General features: G+C 48.2%; 1 gene segment (V, D, J or C); it reads right to left on the bottom strand.

Annotated features, from left to right (window-relative positions):
• Positions 1-5,176: 5,176 nt before the first annotated feature.
• LOC136305577 (immunoglobulin heavy constant epsilon-like) overlaps positions 5,177-15,283 on the bottom strand; it is a gene marked incomplete at its 5' end in the record, with an annotated part of 47,790 nt that continues 37,683 nt past the window's right edge. Inside the window, 7 exon segments of the C gene segment in view lie at positions 5,177-6,283; positions 7,284-7,610; positions 9,323-9,634; positions 9,718-9,765; positions 10,784-10,861; positions 10,975-11,052; positions 11,408-11,716. Of these exon segments, the coding sequence occupies positions 5,922-6,283; positions 7,284-7,610; positions 9,323-9,634; positions 9,718-9,765; positions 10,784-10,861; positions 10,975-11,052; positions 11,408-11,716 (1,514 nt within the window).

Below are 15,283 nucleotides of genomic sequence, written 5' to 3'. Positions count from 1 at the left end.
TTCACATTTTTTCACCAAATTTTTGCTCTTTCACCCCAAACTTCGACTCCAACCTAAAGCAAACCCTCAATTTTTTTTTTCCCCACCCCCACGAAATTTGCCTAAAATCGCTTTTTTTTTTTTTCTTTTCACCCAAAACCCTTCGGGGGATTTTGGGGCTTTTTATAAACACCCAAAATTTGCATTTTTCGTCCCAAAACCGAGACCAAAAAAAACCCACAAAACCCCCCGAAGGTTTGGACTGAAAAACGAAGATTTTGGGGCCTCCAAAAATCCGAATTTTTTGGACTTTAAGAATTGAATTTATTTGGACCAAAAATCGGCTTTTTTTTTGGCCTCAAAATTTTGGATTTTTTTCGGCTGAAAATGAGAATTTTTGGAGCCGGAAAATTCAGGATTTTTTTTACCCCAAAATTCCCGTTTGAACCTCAAAAAAATTCGCTTTTTTAACCTCCAAAAATTTGTTTTTTGAAACCCAAATTTTCACTTTTTTTACCCCAAATTTTCCCTTCAAAAATTCCCGGTTTTTACCTCCCGAATTCCCCATTTTTTCAACCCAAAAAATGTGATTTTTTTAGCCCAAATTCACCAATTTTTTACCAAAATTTCCCGGTTTTTAAACCCAAAAATTAAAAAAAAAATTCCACTCCGAATTTCACTTTTTTTTCACTCTTTTTATTGCCCCAAATTTGGGGAAATTTTTTTCCAGAAAAAAAAAAAAATCCAGATTTCGGTTAAATTAAAAAAAAATTTTAAAAATTTCAATTTTACCCCAAAATTTCCCAATTTTGCTCCCCAAAATTTCCCGATTTTCCCCGCCCAAAAATCCCGATTTTTAACCCCAAAATTTCCATTTTTTAACCCCAAATCCCCAAATTTCCCCCCGAAATTCCCAATTTTTTAACGCAAAAACCCCAAATTTTATCCCCCAAAATTCCCAATTTTATATTCCAAAAACGCCAAATTTTACCCCCCAAAATTCCCAATTTTTTAACCCAAAACCTCCAAATTTTACCCCCCAAAAAAACATTTTCTTACCCCAAAATCCCCAAATTTTTAACTCCCAATTTTTCCAATTTCTCCCCCCAAATTCCCCAAATTTTACCCACAAAATCCCCAAATTTCCCCCCAAAATTCCCGATTTCCCCCCCCAAAAAATCCCTTTTTCCCCAAAAAATTCTCCATTTTCCCCCCAAAAAATCCCCAATTTTTTTTCCCAAAATTCCCAATTTCCCCTTCAAACCCCCCATTTTTTAACCCCCAAATCCTCAAATTTTTAACCCAAAATCACGATTTTTTTGCCCAAAATCCCCAATTTGTTCCCCCCCCCAAATTCCCATTTTTAACCCCAAAATCCCCAAATTTTCACCCGAAACCCCCCAAATTTTCCCGCCAAAATTCCCAATTTTTCCCCCCCAAAAATTTCCCATTTTTAACCCCCAAATCCCCAAATTTTGACCCAAAAATCCCAAATTTTTTTTTTCCCCAAAATCCCCAATTTTTCCCCCCAAAAATCCCAATTTTTTCCCTCCCAGTATAAACCAGTATAACCCAGTATAAACCAGTGCCGTCACGCCCCCTGCTGGACGCTCAGCCTCAGGAGGGAGCTCAGCACCCACTGCACCTGCGGGGCCCAGTTCAAACCAGTTCAAACCAGTATAAACCAGTATGGACCATTATAAACCAGTATAAACCAGTATAAACCAGTGTAAACCAGCACAAACCAAAAAAAACCCGAATTTTTCCCATTTTTTTCCCATTTTTTTCCCATTTTTTCACCATTTTTAACCCTCCCAGTCCCTCCCAGTTCAAACCAGTTCAAACCAGTACAAACCACTCTAAAAAAAATTACAATTTTTCCCTTTTTTTTTCTCTTTTTTCCCCTCCCGGTCCCTCCCAGTATAAACCAGTACAAACCAGCAACCCCAATCCCAAACCAGTAACTCCCGACTCCTAACCAGTATAAACCAGTACAAACCAGTATAAAAAAAATCCCATTTTCCCGCCATTTTAACCTGTTTTTTCCCATTTTTTCCCCTCCCAGTCGCTCCCAGTATAAACCAGTATAACCCAGTGTAAAAAAAAATCCAAATTTTCCCATTTTTCCCCATTTTTCTGCCATTTTCCCCCCTTTTTTCCCCTCCCAGCCCCTCCCAGTCCAAACCAGTAACCCCCAGTCCAAACCAGTACAAACCAGTAACCCCAGCTCCCGTTTTCCCGCCATTTTAACCCTTTTTTCCCCATTTTTCCGCCATTTTTTCCCATTTTTTTCCCCCAATTTTCCCCGTTTTCCCCCTCCCAGTACAAACCAGTAACCCCCAGTCCAAACCAGTACAAACCAGTAACCCCAGCTCCCATTCTCCCACCATTTTCCCGCCATTTTCCCCCATTTTTCCCCCCTTTTTTCCCCATTTTTCCCCCAATTTTCCCCGTTTTCCCCCTCCCAGTCCAAACCAGTAACCCCCAGTCCAAACCAGTACAAACCAGTAACCCCAGCTCCCATTCTCCCGCCATTTTTAACCCTTTTTTCCCCATTTTCCCGCCATTTTTCCCCCATTTCCCCGCCATTTTTTCCCATTTTTCCCCGTTTTTCCCCCAATTTTCCCCCATTTTCCCCCTCCCAGTCCAAACCAGTACAAACCAGTAACCCCAGCTCCCATTCTCCCGCCATTATTAACCCTTTTTTCCCCATTTTCCCGCCATTTTTTCCCATTTTTCCCCCCAATTTTCTCCATTTTTCCCCCTCCCAGTCCAAACCAGTAACCCCCAGTCCAAACCAGTACAAACCAGTAACCCCAGCTCCCATTCTCCCGCCATTTTTAACCCTTTTTTCCCCATTTTCCCGCCATTTTTTCCCATTTTTCCCCCAATTTTCCCGATTTTTCCCCCTCCCAGTCCAAAGCAGTACAAACCAGTACAAACCAGTAACCCCAGCTCCCATTCTCCCGCCATTATTAACCCTTTTTTCCCCATTTTTCCGCCATTTTTTCCCATTTTTTTCCCCCAATTTTCCCCGTTTTCCCCCTCCCAGTACAAACCAGTAACCCCCAGTCCAAACCAGTACAAACCAGTAACCCCAGTTCCCATTCTCCCACCATTTTCCCGCCATTTTCCCCCATTTTTCCCCCCTTTTTTCCCCATTTTTCCCCCAATTTTCCCCGTTTTCCCCCTCCCAGTCCAAACCAGTAACCCCCAGTCCAAACCAGTACAAACCAGTAACCCCAGCTCCCATTCTCCCGCCATTTTTAACCCTTTTTTCCCCATTTTCCCGCCGTTTCCCCCCATTTTCCCCGCCATTTTTCCCCATTTTTTCCCCGTTTTTCCCCCAATTTTCCCCGTTTTTCCCCCTCCCAGTCCAAACCAGTCCAAACCAGTCCAACCCAGTCCCTCCCAGTTTACCTTGCAGAGGGTGACGGTGGCCCCGTAGCCGACGCTGAGGAGGAAGAGGCTGATGAAGACGCCCAGGGTGTCCCAGGGGTCCCCCCCGGGCTCCTCCCGCCACAGGTCGGGGGGCAGCTGCAGCCCTGAAAGGGTTAAATCCCAGTTCAAACCAGTTCGAACCAGTTCGACCCAAATTTCCCCTTTTTCCCCCCAAATTTTTTCCCGATTTTTTTTTTTTCCCCACTTTTTTTTTTTTTAAAAATCCGTTTTTCCCCATTTTTTTTTCCATTCCCAGTTCAGCCCAGTTCGGCCCAGTTCGGCCCAGCGCGGCTCACCGATAAAATCCCAGTTCAAACCAGTATGAACCAGTTTAACCCAATTTTGACCGTTTTCCCCCCCCAATTTTTTTCCCGAATTTTTCCATTTTTTTCACATTTCCCCCCGTTTTTCCCGTTCCCAGTCCATCCCAGTTTGGCTTCCCAGTCCGATCGTGAGAAAAATCCCACTTCACACCAGTTCAAACCAGTATAAACCAGTTTAACCCAATTTTCCCCATTTTTACCATTTCCATTCCCGATTTTTCACTCTTTTTTTCCCATTTTTCCCATTTTTTCCCCATTTTTTCCCATTTTTTCCCCATTTTTTCCACTCCCAGTTCATCCCAGTTCAGCCCAGCACGGATCACCGATAAAATCCCAGTTCAAACCAGTATAAACCAGTTTGACCCATTTTCCTCCTTTTTTAACCATTTTTTCCCCGTTTTCCCCCATTTCTTCCCAATTTTTTACCATTTTTCCCCATTTTTCCCATTTTTTCCCAATTTTTAACCATTTTTCCCAATTTTTCCCTCATTTTCCCCATTTTTTAACCATTTTTCCCTCATTTCCCCCCTTTTTTTCCCATTTCTTCCCATTTTCCCCCAATTTTTTCCCATTTTCCCCATTTTTTAACCATTTTTTCCCATTTTCCCCCTATTTCTCCACATTTTCCCCCATTTCCCCCCATTTTTTCCCATTTTTTCCCAATTTTTTCCTATTTTTCCCATTTTTAAACCATTTTTTCCCCATTTTCCCCCATTTTTTCCCATTTCCCCCCAATTTTCCCCATTTTCTCCCATTTTTATCCATTTTTTCCCATTTTTTCCCGATTTTTAACAATTTTTTCCCATTTTTTCCCACTTTTTAACAATTTTTTCCCACTTTTTAACCATTTTTCCCAATTTTTTACCCTTTTTCCCATTTTTAACCATTTTTTCCCATTTCCCCCCATTTTTCCCAATTTTTAACCATTTTTCCCATTTTTAAACCACTTTTCCCTCATTTCCCCCCATTTTTCCCATTTCTTCCCATTTTCCCCCAATTTTTTCCCATTTTCCCCATTTTTAACCATTTTTCCCCAATTTCCCCCATTTTTCTCCCATTTCCTCCCCAAAATCCCCGTTTTCCCCCCAAAAAAACCACCAAAAAATCACCGATAATTCCATTTTAATCAGCTAACACCTATTAATTTCTATTAATTACCCCAATTACCATCGCTCTGTCACCCGAAACAACCGAGATCCCAAAATCCCGATTTTTTGACCCCAAAATCCCGATTTTTTGACCCCAAAATCCCGTTTTTTTCCCCCAAAAACCCGCCAAAACCCACCGATGTTTCGACTTTAATCAACTAATTAAGACTAATTAACCTAATTACCGTTGTGTCACCATCCCAACCAACCCAGAACCCAAACCCGCCTCCCAAAATCCCGGTTTTTTTTCCCCCCGATTTTCGCCCCGAAAAAAAAAAAAGCGGGTTTTCACCGAAAAAATCGCCTTTAATCAACTAACACTAATTAATTACTAATAATTACCCTAATTACCATCGCGTTGCCACCCGAACCGACCCAGAACCCCAAAACCGCCCGTTTTCCCCCCGAAAAATCTCGTCGGTTTTTTTTTTTCCCCCACCAGAAACAAAGCGGATTTTCTCCGACGAATCGACTTTAATCGACTAATTAACACTAATTAGGCTAATTGCCGTGCTTTCCCGACGGAAACCAGCCGGGAGCGCCAAACCGCGACCCAAAATCTCCCGGTTTTCACCCCAAATCTCCCATTTTCCCACCCAAAATCCCGTTGTTTTTTTTTTGTTTTTCCCCGCCCCTAAATCCCCGATAATTAAGTTTTGACTAGCGCCGATTAATTAGCACTAATTACCCTCATCACCCAGGTTTCGTGACCCCCAACCCACCAAGAGCCCCGAACCCACCGCTCCTCCTCCCCCAAATCCCCGTTTTTCCTTTTTCCCCCTCCCCGAACAAAAACCCACCAAAAATCGCCAAAATTTCCTTTTTAATCAACCAACACCCATTAATCACCCCTAATTACCCTAATTACCGTTGCGTTGCCGCCCCATCCCACCCTGAACCCCCCAAACCCCGCTCCCCCCCAAAACCCCGTTTCTTCCCCCTCTAAGAAAAATCCTGTTTCTTCCACCCCAAAAAAAATCGGATTTTCGCCAACGAATCGACTTTAATTAACAATTAGCGGCTAATCGGGCTAATTACCGGGGTTCCTGTGCGCGCTGCGCTGCACGAAGCGCAGCGGGAGCCCCTCGTGCACCACGGTGCAGACGAAGGTCGCGCCCTTCTCCCACTCCTCCCTCTCCACCTCCAACCGGCTGTACAGGAAGTAGCCGCTCCCGTCCCCGCCCCTTTCCCGGCGGGGCGGGGCCGTCTCCGCCCCGAAATCGGGGCGGTTTTGGGCAAATCCGAGACTTTCGTGGTTCTTCTGCCACTGGACGTCGATGTCCTCGGGGAAGAAGCCGCGGGCCAGGCAGGTGAGGCTGAGGGTGGGCCGGGGGCCCGAGAGCTCTTCCGGGGGTGGGGGCAGGAGGTAGACGGAGGGCGGGAGGCGTTTTCCTGTGGGGGAGGGGGAGGGGGGAAAAATGGGGGGTTTTGGGTAAAAAAAAAAAAAAAAAATGTGAAGTTTGGAGGGGGAACCGGGGAGGGGGGGAAAGGGCGGCGGAGAAACGGGGGAAAAAATGGGGGGGGAATGATGGGAAATGGGGGGGAAAGGGTGAGGAAAGGGTGGGGAAATGGGGGGGAAATGGGGGGAAAATGGGGGGAAAATGATGGAAAAATGATGGGAAATGGGGGGGAAAGGGTGAGGAAAGGGTGGGGAAATGGGGGGGAAATGGGGGGAAATGGTGGGAAAAGTGGTGAGAAAAGGGTGAGAAAATGGGGGGAAAATGGGGGGAAAATGGTGGGAAAATGATGGAAAAATGATGGGAAATGGGGGAAAAAGTGGTGAGAAAATGGTGGGGAAATGGTGGGAAAATGGGGGGAAATGGGGGAAAAAACGGTGAGAAAATGGTGGGAAATGGCGAAAAAATGGTGAGAAAATGGTGGGAAAACGGTGGGAAAATGATGGGAAATGGGGGGAAAAGTGGTGAGAAAATGGTGGGGAAATGGGGGGAAATGGTGAAAAAACGGTGAAAAAATGATGGGAAATGGCGAAAAAATGGTGAGAAAAGGGTGAGAAAATGGTGGGAAAATGGTGGGAAAATGGTGGGAAAATGATGGGAAATGGGGGGAAAAGTGGTGAGAAAATGGTGGGGAAATGGTGGGAAAATGGGGGGAAATGGTGAAAAAACGGTGAAAAAAAATGATGGGAAATGGCGAAAAAATGGTGAGAAAAGGGTGAGAAAATGGTGGGAAAACGGTGAAAAAACGGTGGAAAAATGGTGAAAAAAGGGTGAAAAAAGGTGGGAAAATGGTGGAAAACCAGTGAAAAATGGTGGGGAAACGACGATAAACGGCGAAAAAATGGTGAAAAAACGGTGAAAAAACAGTGAAAAAAGACGGAAAAAAAAAAAGAGAATTCGGACCGATCCGTTAATGAGCTAATTAATTAACTCACCTTGGCGCCTCTCCAGCGTCCTCTCGATGGGCGAGGGCAGCTCGGCGTGCTCCACGCGGCACACGAAGGAGGCCCCGCCCTCCCAGTCGGCCGCCGTCACCGGGAGTTGGCTCAGCGCCGTGAAGGTCCCGTTGTATTGGTGGGTGAGCTTGAGGGGGAGGGGCTCCCCAAGGGCTCCGCCTCCCGAGGGGCGGGACCAGGTGATGGACAGCTCCTGGTCGCTGGGCAGGCTGGTGACCAGGCAGGAGAGTTTGGGGCTCTGGGTGATGTAAAGGTCGGAGGGCGACGGCGGGAGGGCGAAGACGGAGATCAGGGTGGAGCTCGGGGCTGAAAAAAAAAAATCGAATTCGGGAGGAGAAATTTAAAATTTGGGAGGGAAAAAATTAAAATTTGGGAGGGAAAAATTCGAATTGGGGAGGAAAATTTAAAATTTGGGAGGGACATTTAAAATTCGGGAAGGAAATTTAAAAATCGGGAGGGAAAATTAAAGTTTTGGAGGGGAAAATTAAAATTCGGGAGGGAAAAATTAAAATTGGAGAGGAAAAGTTAAAATTTTGGGGGGAAATTTAAAATTCGGGAGGAAAAATTAAGATTTTGGAGGGAGAAATTAAAATTTGGGAGGGAAAATTCGAATTTGGGAGGGAAATTTAAAATTCGGGAAGGAAATTTAAAAATTGGGAGGGAAAATGTTAAAGTTTTGGGAGGGAAGATTGGAATTATGGGGGAAGAATTAAAATTTGGGAGGGAAAATTAAAGTTTTGGAGGGAAAATTAAAATTGGAGAGGAAAAATTAAAATTTTGGGGGGAAATTTAAAATTCGGGAGGAAAAATTAAGATTTTGGAGGGAGAAATTAAAATTTGGGAGGAAAAATTCGAATTTGGGAGGGAAATTTAAAATTCGGGAAGGAAATTTAAAAATCGGGAGGGAAAATGTTAAAGTTTTGGGAGGGAAGATTGGAATTATGGGGGAAGAATTAAAATTTGGGAGGGAAAATTAAAGTTTTGGAGGGAAAATTAAAATTCGGGAGGGAAAAATTAAAATTGGAGAGGAAAAGTTAAAATTTTGAGGGGAAATTTAAAATTCGGGAGGAAAAAGTTTAAAATTTTGGAGGAGGAGAAATTTTAAAATTTTGGAGGAAACAATCTAAAATTCTGGAGGAAAAATTTTAAAATTTTGGGAGAAAAAAATTTAAAACTTGGGAGGGAAAAATTTAAAATTTGGGAGGAACGAATTTAAAAATTTGGAGGAGGAAAAAACTTAGAATTTGGGAGGAAAAAAATTTAAATTTTGGGAGGGAAAATTCAAAATTTGGGAGGGAAAAATTAAAATTTTGCGGAGGAAAAAATTTAAAAATTTGGGAGAAAACTCAAGGTCAACCAAAGACCCAAAACTCAACTTTGGATCAACCCAAGACCCGAAAACTCGACTCGAGGTGACCCCAAGACCCCAAAGGTCAACTGGGATCAACTGGAGACCCTCCAAGACCCCAAAACCCAACTCAAGGTCAACTGGAGACCCCCAAAACTCAACTCAAGACCCCAAAACTCAACTGGAGACCCCAAAACCCAACCCAAGACCCCAAAACCCAACTCAAGGTCAACTGGAGACCCCAAAACTCAACTTTGGATCAACCCAAGACCCGAAAACTCGACTCGAGGTGACCCCAAGACCCCAAAAGTCAACTGGGATCAACTGGAGACCCCAAAACCCAACTGGGATCGACTGGAGAACCTCCAAGACCCCAAAACTCAACCCAAGGTCAACCAAAGACCCAAAACTCAACTTGGATCAAGTCAAGACCCCAAAATCCAACTCAAGGTCAACTGGAGACCCCCAAAACTCAACTTGGATCAAGTCAAGACCCGAAAACTTGACTCGAGGTGATCCCAAGACCCCAAAAGTCAACCCAAGGTCAACCAAAGACCCAAAACTCAACTTTGGATCAACCCAACACCCGAAAACTCGACTCGAGGTGACCCCAAGACCCCAAAGGTCACCTCAAGACCCCAAGTCCCGCCCCCGAGACCCCGCCCCTCACCCGAGCAGCTCCGGGCCGGCTCCTCGTGCGACGTGCCCGAGGGCGGGTGGGTGACGCGGCACGAGAAGCTCCGCTCCCTCCACTCGGCCGCCGTGACGTTGAGGCGCGAGAGGCTCCGGAAGCTTCCGGCGGCCTCGGAGGGCGTGGCCGGCTCGGTGTGGGCGTGTCCGGCCTCCAGGGGGCTGCCGTCCATCAGCCAGGCCACGCTCACCGTGGGCGGGGCGAAGCCGTCGATCAGGCAGAGGAGCTGGACCAATCCGGTCTCGTCGCAGGTTTGGTAGACGTCGACGGTGGGTGGGCGTGGCTGGACCACTAGCGAATATGGTAATGAGGTTAGAGCGACGTCACGGAGGCGGGAGGGGGTTGGTCGGTGAAATGGAGTGGGCGGGGCTTACCTGGGGGCCCCGAGGTGGAGCGGGGTGGGCGGGGACCGCCGGAAGTGCCTGGAAAGGGGGAGGAGCCTCGACACCGGAGGGAACCTCCGGGATTGTGGGGGCGGGGGAGGGAACTCGACGGATTTGGGGGAAATTTTGACGATTTTGGAGGAGTTTTAACGATTTTGGGGGGAAATTTTGACGATTTTGGGGGAAATTTGACAATTTTGGAGGAATTTTGAGGGTTTTGGGGGAAATTTTGATGATTTTGGGGGAAATTTGACAATTTTGGAGGAATTTTGAGGATTTTGGGGGAAATTTTGATGATTTTGGGGGAAATTTGACAATTTTGGAGGAATTTTGAGGATTTTGGGGGAAATTTTGATGATTTTGGGGAAAATTTGTGAATTTTGGAGGAATTTTGACGATTTTGGTGAAAATTTGACGATTTTGGAGGAATTTTGACAATTTTGGGGCAATTTTAACGATTTTTGGGGCAATTTTAACGATTTGGGGGGAATTTTAATGAATTTTCAGGGGAATTTTGACGGTTTTTTAAGGCAATTTTCGACAAATTTGGGGGAATTTTAATGGGGGAAATTTTAACGATTTTTTGGGGGGGAAATTTGACGATTTTGGGGGAAATTTTAACGATTTTGGAGGAGCCTAAAGTCGGACGACCTCAAGGTTGGAGAATCGCAAATTTTGGGGCTTTTTTTGTGGGTTTTTTTGCTTTTTTTTGGCCTTTTTTGGGGGGGATGTTTTTTGCCATTTTTGGGGCTTTTTTTTGGGAAATATTTTGGATTTTTTGGAGCTTTTTTGGGGCCATTTTTAAAATTTTTTTAAACATTTTTGAGGCATTTTGGGGGGATTTTTTTTGGCTTTTTTGGGACTTTTTTGGGGGCATTTTGGAGTGATTTTTTTGGAGTTTTTTTAAAATTTTTTTAGCACTTTTTGGGGTTTTTTTTGGCTTTTCTTGGACTTTTTTTGGGGCATTTTCGGGGAATTTTTTTAAACATTTTTCGTCATTTTTTGGCCATTTTTGTACCATTTTTGGGGGTTTTTTTCGGGGTTTTTCGGGACCTACCTGGGGTCAAGGTGGAGACCCCCAAGGTCGTGCTGGGGTCAAGTTGGCCACGCCCCCGGGAGGGCGGGTGGGTGGAGCCTACGGAGATTTTTTTTTCCCAAAGGGGGTGGAGTCAAAGTTAGAAGACTCCACCCCCTAAATTTTATTTTTTTGGAGGGGTGGGGTCGAGGTGGGCGGGGCCAAAGACCTACCTGGGGTGGAGCCCCCTGAGGGCGTGGTGGGGGCGGAGCCTACGGAGACGCCGCCGGGGATTGGTCGAGGGTCGTTTTCTTGGGGTGGGCGGAGACCCCAAAATTCAACCCCGGAAATTCCCCGAATTCCGTCAAACCAAAAAACCCCGAAAATTCCCCAAATTCTCCTCAACCGAAGATCCCGAAATTCCCAAAATTCCGTCAAACCAAGACCCCCCAAAATCTCCCATAATTCCCAAAATTTCGATCAACCAAAGACGCCCCAAAAACCTCAAAATTCGGTCAAATCGAAACCATCGAAAACTTCCCACAATTCCCCGAACTCTGATTAACCAAAAACCCCCCAACCCCCCCCCAAAAATTTCGAACAATTAAAATAAAAATCACCGAAAAACCCCCAAAATTTCCCCCCAAATTTTTTCTTCTTCCTCACCTTTCTCCTTCACCTCCAAACTCTTCCTGGTTCCGGTCGGTTCGTGCCGGACGTTGCACCGGAAGCTCCGCCCACTTCCGGAAGCGGACGACGCCCCCTGTAGGAGGAGCCGACTTCCGGCTCGGAAAGTTCCGGAAGCGGATCTGACCTGGGGGATGGGGGCGGGGCCAGGGGAGGGGGAGGGGTCCCACGTGATGCTGACGGGGGCGGGGTTAAAACCGGAAGCCAGGCAGCCCAGGGCCCGGTAGGAGGCGCTGTCCCCTCCGCCGCAGGTGACCAATGGGAAGAGAGTGGGCGGGGAGGAGCGGGCTGTGGGGGATGGGGGAGGGGTGGGAAAAAAGAGAGAGACAAAAAAAAAGGGGGCGGGGTTAAAAAAGGGGGCGGGGTTTGGTTCCCTATGGGGAATTCCCATAGAAAACCTCATTGAAAATCCTATAGGGCGGCTCAGCCCCATAGAAAATCCCATTTAAAACCCCATTGAAAAATCCCATTGAAAACCCCATGGAAAATCCCATAGGGCGGCTCTGCCCCATAGAAAAATCCCATAGAAAATCCCATTCAAAACCCCATAGAAAACCCCATAGAAAATCCTATAGGGCGGCTCTGCCCCATAGAAAAACCCCATAGAAAAATCCCATTGAAAACCCCATTGAAAACCCCATTGAAAATCCCATAGGGCGGCTCTGCCCCATAGACAAACCCCATAGAAAAATCCCATTGAAAACCCCATTGAAAACCCCATAGAAAATCCTATAGGGCGGCTCTGCCCCATAGAAAAACCCCATAGAAAAATCCCATTGAAAACCCCATTGAAAACCCCATAGAAAACCCCATAGAAAATCCTATAGGGCGGCTCTGCCCCATAGAAATATCCCATAGACAATCCCATTCAAAACCCCATTGAAAACCCCATTGAAAACCCCATGGAAAATCCCATAGGGCGGCTCTGCCCCATAGAAAATCCCACAGAAAATCCTCCTGCCCCATAGAAAAACCCCATAGAAAATCCCATTGAAAACCCCATTGAACACCCCAGAGAAAATTCTATAGGGCGGCTCTGCCCCATAGAAAAACCCCATAGAAAATCCCATTCAAAACCCCATTGAAAACCCCATAGAAAATCCCATAGGGCGGCTGTGCCCCATAGAAAACCCCATAGAAAATCCCATTGAAAATCCCATAGAAAACCCCACAGAAAACCCCATAGAAAATCCTCCTGCCCCATAGAAAAATCCCATAGAAAATCCCATTCAAAACCCCATAGAAAACCCCATAGAAAATCCTATAGGGCGGCTCTGCCCCATAGAAAAATCCCATAGAAAATCCCATTGAAAACCCCATTGAAAACCCCAGAGAAAATCCCATAGGGCGGCTCTGCCCTATAGAAAAACCCCATAGAAAATCCCATTGAAAACCCCATAGAAAACCCCATAGAAAACCCCATAGAAAATCCTATAGGGTGGCTCTGCCCCACAGAAAAACCCCACAGAAAAACCCCATTGAAAAATCCCCTTGAAAACCCTTCTGCCCCATAGAAAACCCCATAGAGAGCTCTCTGCCCCATAGCGAGCTCTCTGCCCCATAGAGGCGGCTCGGCCCCATAGAAAAAAAAACCCCACAGAGACCTCGCTGCCCCATTGAAACCAGCGAGACCCATAGAAAACCCCACAGGGACCCCCCCTGCCCCATAGATCCTCCTGCCCTATAGATCCACCCTATAGATCCCGTCCTGCCCCATAGAGACCTCCTTGACCTAGAGACCCCCCTGCCCCATAGCGAGTCCTGCCCCATAGATCCTCACTGCCCTATAGAGACCTCCCTGTCCTTTCAGGACCCCCTGCCCCATAGATCCCATCCTGCCCCATAGATCCTCACTGCCCTATAGAGACCTCCCTGTCCTTTCAGGACCCCCTGCCCCATAGATCCCGTCCTGCCCCATAGGAGCAGCTAGGAGACCCCGGCCCTACCGGAACCCCCCTGCCCCATAGCGACCCTGCCCCACAGATCCGCCTACTCTATAGGGACCCTATAGAACAGCTCAGGGACCCCCTGCCCCACAACCCTGCCCCACAGATCCCCTCCTGCCCCACAGATCCCCCTACTCTATAGGGACCCTACAGTACAGCTGAGGCACCCTCTGCCCCATAGATCCCCCTGCCCCACAGATCCGCCTACTCTATACAGACCCTATAGAACAGCTCAGGGACCCCCTGCCCCACAGATCCCGTCCTGCCCCACAGATCCCGTCCTGCCCCACAGAACCCCCAGCTCTATAGGAACAGCTCGGGGACCCCCTGCCCCACAACCCTGCCCCATAGCGACCCTGCCCCACAGATCCCCGTGCTCTATAGGAACAGCTTGGGGACCCCCTGCCCCATAGCGACCCTGCCCCACAGATCCGCCTACTCTATAGGGACCCTATAGTACAGCTCAGGGACCCCCTGCCCCACAACCCTGCCCCATAGATCCCGTCCTGCCCCACAGATCCCCCAGCTCTATAGGAACAGCTTGGGGACCCCCCTGCCCCACAACCCTGCCCCATAGCGACCCTGCCCCACAGATCCCCGTGCTCTATAGGAACAGCTTGGGGACCCCCCTGCCCCATAGATCCCCCTGCCCTATAGATCCCCCTGCCCCACAGATCCCCCTACTCTATAGGTATCCTATAGCACAGCTCAGGGACCCCCTGCCCCACAACCCTGCCCCACAGAACCCCTCCTGCCCCATAGATCCCATCCTGCCCCATAGATCCTCACTGCCCTATAGAGACCTCCCTGTCCTTTCAGGACCCCCTGCCCCATAGATCCCGTCCTGCCCCACAGATCCCATCCTGCCCCATAGGAGCAGCTAAGAGACCCCGGCCCTACCGGAACCCCCCTGCCCCATAGCGACCCTGCCCCACAGATCCGCCTACTCTATAGGGACCCTATAGCACAGCTCAGGGACCCCCTGCCCCACAACCCTGCCCCACAGATCCCCTCCTGCCCCACAGATCCCCCTACTCTATAGGGACCCTACAGTACAGCTGAGGGACCCTCTGCCCCATAGATCCCCCTGCCCCATAGCGAGCCCTGCCCCACAGCAACCACCCTACTCTATAGGGACCCTATAGCACAGCTCAGGGACCCCCTGCCCCATAGATCCCGTCCTGCCCCACAGATCCCCGTGCTCTATAGGAGCAGCTTGGGGACCCCCCTGCCCCATAGATCCCCCTGCCCCACAGCTTCCCCTACTCTATAGGGACCCTATAGCACAGCTCAGGGACCCCCTGCCCCACAACCCTGCCCCACAGATCCCGTCCTGCCCCACAGATCCCCCTACTCTATAGGGACCCTACAGTACAGCTGAGGGACCCCCTGCCCCATAGATCCCCCTGCCCCACAGCAACCGCCCTACTCTATAGGGACCCTATAGCACAGCTCAGCGACCTCCTGCCCCATAGATCCCATCCTGCCCCACAGATCCCGTCCTGCCCCACAGATCCCGTCCTGACCCACAGATCCCCCTGCTCTATAGGAACAGCTTGGGGACCCCCTGCCCCACAACCCTGCCCCATAGATCCCGTCCTGCCCCACAGATCCCCCAGCTCTATAGGAACAGCTTGGGGACTCCCTGCCCCATAGATCCCCCTGCCCCACAGATCCCCCTACTCTATAGAGACCCTATAGTACAGCTCAGGGACCCCCTGCCCCACAGATCCCGTCCTGCCCCATAGATCCCGTCCTGACCCACAGATCCCCCAGCTCTATAGGAACAGCTTGGGGAGCCCCTGCCCCACAACCCTGCCCCACAGCGACCCTGCCCCACAGATCCGCCTACTCTATAGGGACCCTATAGTACAGCTCAGGGACCCCCTGCCCCACAACCCTGCCCCAT

Source organism: Chamaea fasciata, unplaced genomic scaffold (assembly GCF_029207755.1).
Source record: "Chamaea fasciata isolate MVZ Bird 193981 ecotype frontalis unplaced genomic scaffold, bChaFas1.0.hap1 SCAF_499, whole genome shotgun sequence".
In the NCBI taxonomy this organism is placed as follows: Eukaryota; Metazoa; Chordata; class Aves; order Passeriformes; family Sylviidae; genus Chamaea; species Chamaea fasciata.
This window is presented reverse-complemented; position numbering and strand designations above follow the sequence as displayed.